The following is an 8,669-nucleotide window of genomic DNA, read 5'->3' on the forward strand; positions in this document are numbered from 1 at the left end:
AGAGCTTCTAAATTAGAGAGATATATCATTTCTATTGACAAAATTATGTGATTTTGTCATTCCCAACAACTATATCACTTAAATGTTAATGTTGATCAACAATTTTATACCTTAATTTGAATTAAAAGAGTTTTCTTCATTTTTTTTTATCATGCTAGTGATAAAAACAAAATATATTTATGTAAATTTTTGTATCTACATATTATTTTTGAAACAATAATATCAATATATTAGAATTTTATTTTATTTATACGTGTGTGATTTGAAAATCTAAAAAAAAATAAATTTTTGAATGTCTATCCTAAAAAAAATTCTTAGACCCATTATGAATACCTTAAAAAAAATTCCTGAAATCACCACTGCATCTATGTTTTTTTTAATATAAAATTTAAGAAAATCATTCATTGAAAATGAGAAATAACAACAATTATGGACATTATATTTTATGTAATGAATACATTACGATATTAAGGTCTCATTTGTGAACAAAATATTTTAGTAATTTTTTAATTTTTTAAGAAAAAATATGCAGAAAAGTAAAGAGAGTGATGTGAAAATTTATAATAACTTTTTAACGTTTTGACTAAAATATGTAGTTACCAAATGACATCTAAATATATGTGAATTTCGTTCCCATAAGTCTGTGAAAAGTACAAAAGTAAACACACAAAAGAAAACAAAAAAAAAAAAGTGATTTTGTTTGGTTTGAAATAAATTTTTGTTCATTCTATCCTATGTTACCATCACCATCGTTGGCCATCCCCAGCTCCACCCACCATCGTTGATAATCTCCTACGGCAGCTCTCTCTAATAAGTCTCCCTCACATCCAAACAAACCCTTATGGCTGCCAATAATAACTTCTAGCAACTATTTCCGACGAGTCCCTTTCACATCCAACCAACCCACACAGCTACCAATAACTACTTCCAGCTACCAGCTCCAACTCCAGCTCCAACTCCAACGAGTCCCATTCACTTTTGTTGATCAATAATCAACCCTAACCACTACCTCTAACTAAAAATCAACTTTGGCCACCTTTTTCATATATTTTCAAAATAAATTTAAGAAAATATTTGTGCATACTAAATATATTTTTTGTTAATAAAAAAGTAGGATAAATTAAACTGACCTCTTTTGAGATTTAGAGAAAATATATTAAGTACATAATTTTAACATAATTATATTAAGTTTTCTGGAGATTTTAATTTATATAAAATTTAATCCCCTTTTCATCAATAATTTGCTAGTTATATATATATATATATATAAACAAATGATATTATCATCTCTGTTACATGAAAAATATATACTTTTCGTTATTTATTTTTGTATTTGTGCACCATTCAAATTAGTTTTGATTTATTTAAACTTACTAAAGAGAGGTTAATATAATTATATCAAAACTATTGAATTTATTGTATTTTTTCTAAATTTCAGAGAAAGTCAATACAATTTATCCTAAAAAATAATAAATTATAAATATTACAAAGTCACACCTAAACAATTAAGGAGAACAAGAAATGCAAAGAAAAGTAGATTAACCAATCACAATCTAGGGATATCAGCTCAAACCTTAATAAGCATTTTGGGATTAATTAGCTTGACGGCAATCCAAAACTCCAAGAATTTTTATATCCATCATACTAATAATCTCTTTACTCAACAAACGGAACCCAAGGGCAAGCCAAAACTGCAAGGACAAGTTCAGCTTAAACCCAAATAAGCATATATCTGATCTCCTTGGCCCAATGGCCGGCTTAGTTTTGCAAGGAGCTTTTATTTATACAACATTTTGCGTTTTACTCCCATTTTTTTATGAGGCAAATGCTAATAGTGTCCGAGAACACTTGTTAAGGTATAATAAATGATTGTTAAGGTACAACAAACGATAATAAATGTTATTGTCCAATGAGTTCACTAACAAAGTTTCTGAACTAACATTGAAAGTAATAAACTACGTTATTTAAAATAATTCAACAATATTACAGATGATAAAAATAACTTAATTTGACTTTTCATTTAATTTAATTAAAAAAATTCCCTCTATATTTGTTAAATTCTTTTATACAACAAACCTAACTCTTCATTTAACTTTAAAAGAGTTTTATATGCTTATTAATTTTGCACCGAAAAGAATAAGCTAAAAAAATTATTAGAAACTATGTTTACTTATTTTTCATATAAAAATTAATTTCCGTCTTGAATGTTTTTTTAATACTTTGTTTAAAAAAAATAATATTCATTGAAAGTCAAATAAAAAATGAATTCATAAAGTAAAAGAAATTAAAAATTAAGGGTCAACTCATATTCTCAATAGAAATAATTTTTTTTTAGGGCAAATTACATATACACCCCTCCAGGTTTGACAAAATTACAGATACCCCCTGAGGTTTGAGAAATTACGAATTCCCCCCTGAATGCTATATTTGCATAAGAAATTAGGGGGTAATTTGTTATGAAATATAAACCTCAGGGGGTAAATTGTTATGAAAATACAAACCTCAGGGGGCGGGATGTAATTTCCGAAACCTCAGGGGGGTATCTGTAATTTAACCAAACCTGGAGGGGTGTATATGTAATTTGCCCTTTTTTTTATACCAAAAGTGAAGGTTAAAACAGTATTTAAAAAATGCATTGTAAGCATTTAAGATTAGCATTAAAATTGTAGGAATAAATAGTGAATATTTTTTTCCCCACACATCTAACTGTATTTATTATGATTTTTTATAAAAATTGTTATGGATCCCACATAATCTACTAATTTTTTTACCAAATCTCTCATATGGGTGTGATTATGATTTATCAAATTTTTTATCAAACCTCTCACATGTGTGTGGACACACATGCGAATTTTATGTGGGCCTCACACCCATGTAAGAGATTTGATAAATTATTTGGGATTTGTAGCATTTTCCCTCACACAAATCCACATATGTGTAGGTCCTACACCGACGTGGGAAGTTTGAAAAAAAATTTGATAGACTCTAGCATAATTCTTTTTTTTTATACATTTAACTACATTTACTATCTTAAATAGTGCATGGACACTTGTTAATAAGACTTTTTTTACAATACTCACAGTAAAAAAAAATTAAAATTTGATTTTATCTTTTTAAACTTCTATAATTTCAAATATGTCTCTCTGCCTAATCTCTCATATTCTCTTAACATCCTCCTCTTTCTCTCTTCCGTTTCTTCCACCACTACAAACAAGGATAACCACGGTGGAAGGGGATTGGGGTGGTGTCGACATAGGAAATGATTTTTTTTAAGACTTCATTTTATTTCATTTTTTTGCATTGGAGTTTTATTTGGCCAATTAGGGCCAAACAAACTTGATTTGATTGATTGAGCATTGTTGATTGAATAAATCAAGTTTGTTCGATTGTTGCCAATTGAACAAATCAAGACTTGGTTGGTTGAACCAGCCAAATTGGCGCTTCGAGTTGAGTTTGTAAATTTTGAGTTTTTTTTTTATAATAATTTTAAATTAGAGTTATTATAAAATTGTTATAGAAAAAAAATGAAAAATTAAGTGTGTAACTTTTTTTGTGGTGTTAATAGGGTCACCTAAATTTTTATTTGCACATTAAATAAAATTTCAATATGCACTATTACAGTCATTAGAAGAAAAAAAAAATTACCAAAAAATAATTATTTAGATTTAAACTAATGAATAAAATGTACATTTAAACAATTCATTTTTACTTAAAATTTTATATTCAGACATATAGGCTTTGTTTGGTTTTAATTTTTAAAAATTATTTTTAGATTGATTTTCTGTTGTAGTTATCGATTTTTTTTTCATAATTTAGTCATTTTTTTTTAAAAACTTTTTGGATACATCAAGATTAGATGTAGCTAAAAAGTTTAAAAAATGACTAAATTATGAAAAAAAATTCACTAAAAATAAATGAAAACAACAAAACTGCATACAAATTTGTGTTCGAATTTTTATTTGTTTTTAGTGTTTTTTTTTTTAAATATCCAAGTCATTTCTTAAAAAAATTTGGTAGATACATCTTAATTAGATATATCTAAAAAACAGAGAAAAAAAAAATGTAATTTGGATCCTCTAAAGTGATTTTTCGTAGAGTGTTTTTTTTTTTAATGATAGAGATTTTAGCAACATCACTTTTTAGCCTAAAAGTCAAAAAATCACTAAAAAAATCAAATAGCTAACAATTTATATCAAAAAGTCAAAGACTTTATTTTCTTTCTACTTTTTGCACATTTTTTCGTAAAAAATCAAAAAGTCATCGTCAACATATTAATTTTTTTACATTATATTTTAGTCAAAAAATCATTAAAAAAACTTATTCTCAAATGAGACCTTAATTTTATAAAAATTGAAGGCACAATAGTAATAAATTGAGGATAATATTGATAATCACTTTTAAAAAAATTTTAACTATACAAAAAAAAAAAAAAATCACTTTAGAAGATTTAGATTTTAACAAAATTGACTAAAATATGAAGAAAAAAAAATCATTATAAATAAACGAAAATTCATCTAAAAACACTAAACTAAACAGACACATAAATTTTGATAAGATACGAATAATATACAATAAAATTTTATAACAATATTAAGGGGTTGTTTAGGATGGCCTAAATAAGTATACTTTTTGTCTTTTTACGAAAAGATGTGCAAAAAAGTAGAGAGGTGATGCAATGGAAAAAAGATAAAAAGATGGATTATATTGGGATTGCCAAACTTGGCCTAAGGTGCTGTTTGGCAAGTTACTTTTTAACTTTTTCTGTTAAAAAAGTCAATAAAGACACAATAAACTAAAAAAGACAAAATGTCACATCTAATCCATAATAATTTTATTTTTTTCTTTCACAACCATCAAATTAATTAAAAAAATCAACTATCTTTCCAAACTCAATTATTTTAATCAGGCTAAAATAATTAAAAAATCAAATAATCAACCCCAAACAACGTATAAGTTGACATAATTTGTTCTCTCAAGTTTTTTACTAGTACGAATAACCATCCTTTTACCGGTAAGAAATCTATTCATGAGAAATTGGAGAGAAAGACAACTCACTGTTAATGGAAGATTCAGTCTCTGTACCCACTGTTGGTGACAAGTTGTTGTCAACCCAAGCCACTTTTGAACCTGTGTTTGGTGATTGGATGTAAGTGGCACGACGAAAACCATCTCGACCTCAAAAATCGTCTTCTGTTATACCAGCGTCAAGACCTCCTCCAGCGACCACCTCTAAGGTCTGGAGGAAGAAGACAATTGTCCCACCTACCCTCCCTGACCCAGCTGACCTCTCTGACCCCTCTGTCCTTACCCCCCTAACCTACACCCCCAAGTCAAACCCCTCTGTTCAGTCCATACCATCCTCGAGCTGTGTGTGCTTGACACCTACTCCTGTTTCCAACTATTTTGCTATCCTAAACTGCTGCCACGCCTCAGCCCATGCAAATACAGACCCCTCTTTGATACCTTGTCCCTCTTTACCTTGGCTGTCCAACACCAGCAACATTTTGAACCTCTCCATTGTCTTGTCACCCTCAGCTTTCTCTCCTCACTTTAAATCCCCATCACCACCCTCCAACCTTAAACTTCTCAAACCTTCCGTCCCTCATTCCCTTCTATCTTCCTCTTCACTCACAAATAATGCCTCGCCGCCACTGCCCTCCACATCGACCACGCCCCTATCCCCCACTCATATCCTCTTTATCCCCTCACAATCACCCGACCCCACTCTCTCTAGCCAACATAGAACCTTGCTTCCCATTTCACCCACAAAATCTTCCCTAACAAGCAAGACAAGGTTGGTACATGGGCATCAACTATCTGAACCAAGTGGACGACCAACTGATCTCCATGATCCAGAGGGACCCATCTCACCTACTCAGCTGGTACGACCCTGACATTCTTAACATTTGGATGTCCCTAATCCCCTACTACCCCCTCTCCAAACTTGTAATCAGCTAGACAGACAGTGGTAGTGCATTTCCTCTCAACCCCGTACACTCATACAGATGATGCTCCCCGCCAAACGATTCAATACAACCAAGTGTCCATTCCTTCTCACAACCTCCTCCCGAACCTGTAACAGGTCCTCAAAAACATACTTGTGGAAACATTTCTCTCACTCCTTCCACAACCCCAAAGGGACTCCCATTGCCTGGTAGCAAGTCCACGAGAATTCCTAATGGATAGAGCATCCTACAGCGCCAAACACATAGTAGCAGAACCAAACCTCTACAAACTTCACGTTATCATGAAGTCTTGTCTGAGGCTCCCAAGTTCCAGCCTCGAACACTTGATTACTCTAATCCCGGCTCTTTGGACCAACTCACCGCTGCACTTGAACTCGAGTGGCTAACCTCGGAGGAGGAAACCTTACCGGAGGGCAACTTCTCTTGCCCCTCACCTCCACTATTCAAACCTCCAATGAAGATTCTCCTTTGGAACTGTAGGTGTGTGGCAAACCCTCACTTCCGCCGCCATCTGTTTGATTTACTCACTGTGTATAAGCCCCAAATGCTGGTCATCACTGAAACTCGGGTAGGGGGAGAAAGAGGCAAATCTATTGCGGAGAACCTAGGCTTCACCAATAATTTTGTCGTCGAACCAGCTGGATATGCGGGTGGTATTTGGTTGCTGTGGAATGAGCTTGAAATCAACTGTGAAATACTGTCCATCTCTACCCAAGAAATCCATGCTTGTGTCCAGGTATCTCCTAACTCCACTCCTTGAATCTTTTCTTCTGTATATGCTAGTCCCTTGTATAGCAACAGGAAAATTATGTGGTCATAGCTCAAAAGTTTTTGCGGATTCTCACAAATTCCCCTGGCTTATGATGGGAGACTTCAATGAAATTCTAACAAGCTCAGACAAGGCGGGCGGTAGACCCATCAACACTCATCGAGCCCTCCGTTTTCAAGACTGCATTAACCATTGTAGCTTCATCGACTTAGGCTTTTCTGGACCAAGATTCACATGGTCAAATCTTAGAGCTGTGGGTAGTCTCATACGGGAACGTCTTGACAAATGTTGGAGAAACAACAATTGGCACACCCTGTTTCCCAATACCCATGTTCTACACCTCTCCCGACTCCACTCTGACCACTGTCCTGTCTTTCTTGACACCAACCCATATCCCACCTCAAACACATCTCGCCCTTTCTGTTTCGAAACAATTTGGCTCTCGAATCCTTTCTTCTTCAGTGTTGTAGATAGTTGCTGGCAACCTCGTAAGACCCTTTTCAAGTATTGTGCTGACCTCTTCATCGACCAAATTAAAATCTGGAATAAAGAGGTATTTGGCAACATATTTTTTCGGAAAAAGAAGCTTGCTGCCCGCCTTCTTGGCACTGAACGGGCTCTTGAATCCCACCCATCTCCTTTTCTCTTCAACTTAGAACTCACTCTCACCCAAGAATATCATAGCCTCCTCAAATTAGAAGAAGATTTTTGGGCCCTCAAGTCCCGCGTCAATTACACTCTTGATGGCAACCGCAACACTAGATTCTTCCATCTCACTACCTTATCTCGTCGCCGCCACAATAAAATCCTCGCCATTAAGGACCCGAATGACCACTGGACTTTTGATTTAGATTCCATCAAGAAAATCTTTATTGACCACTTCACTAACCTGTTTCATTCTAGCCTTTGCTCTGCACCCTTGTCTCTGTCCCTCGATTTAACCCTCCTCATCATTCAGTCCGACCACCACCCTCGCCTCTCGGCAATTTCTTCCATGCTGGAAGTCAAACAAGCCCTTTGGACTTTGAAACCTCTCAAGGCACCAGGCCCCGATGGACTTCACTCTATCTTCTTTTAGAAATACTGGGAGAGTATCAAAGATTCGGTCTATAATTCTATTGCGTACTTTTTCTCCACGGGCAAACTTGATCCCTCCTTTAATAGAACCCTTTTATGCTTGATTCCTAAAACGGAGAAACCTAAGATGGTGACCCAGATGGTGACCCATTTTCGTTCCGTTGGTCTATGCAACGCCATCTACAAAATCATCTCAAAAATTCTGGTGAATAGATCAAGACCTTTTTTGAATGACCTCATTAGCCCGTTCCAATCTAGTTTTCTCCTGAGCCGCAAGAGCACGGACAATGTCATCATCCTCCAAGAAATGGTTAATAACTTCAAACATAAAAAAGGTCATAAAGGTAGTCTTCTTATCAAATTGGACCTTGACAAAGCTTACGACCGCCTTTAGTGGAGCTTCATTAGGCAAATGCTCCTCAAATTCAACTTCCTCACTCATTGGATCAATCTTATTCTTTCATGTATTTCTTCCACGGAATTTGCCATCATTTTCAATGGTGATCTTACTGAAACTTTCACTCCGTCTAGGGGCATCCGCCAAGGGGACCCTCTTTCTTCATATCTTTTTATTCTTTGCTTGGAATATCTAGCTTCCTCCATTTCTTAAGCTTGCATGGACAAATCTTGGAAACCTATCAAAATTGCCAGAAATTGCCCCTACCTCTCCCACATCTTCTTTGCGGATGACATCATTTTGTTTAGTGAAGTGACCGAAAATAACTGCATCACGATGAAAACCATTTTGGATGATTTTTGCGTCATTTCGGGCCAAAAAATTAGTACCACCAAATCAAAAATCTTCTACTCCAATAATGTTAACCAATCCCATCGCAATCACTTGGCTAACATCCTCC

The 8,669-nt window shown here is 34.2% G+C and overlaps 1 protein-coding gene across 1 annotated transcript; it reads left to right on the forward strand.

Moving 5' to 3' along the window:
* The first annotated feature begins 6,610 nt into the window (after positions 1-6,610).
* Positions 6,611-7,813, forward strand: LOC145797705 (uncharacterized). The gene has a single exon (XM_082885114.1). The coding sequence runs from the start codon at positions 6,611-6,613 to the stop codon at positions 7,811-7,813; it is 1,203 nt and encodes a 400-aa protein (XP_082741240.1).
* The last annotated feature ends 856 nt before the right edge of the window (positions 7,814-8,669 follow it).

This window comes from Camellia sinensis, chromosome 8 (genome assembly GCF_055761805.1).
Source record: "Camellia sinensis isolate YWXY chromosome 8, ASM5576180v1, whole genome shotgun sequence".
NCBI lineage: Eukaryota > Viridiplantae > Streptophyta > Magnoliopsida > Ericales > Theaceae > Camellia > Camellia sinensis.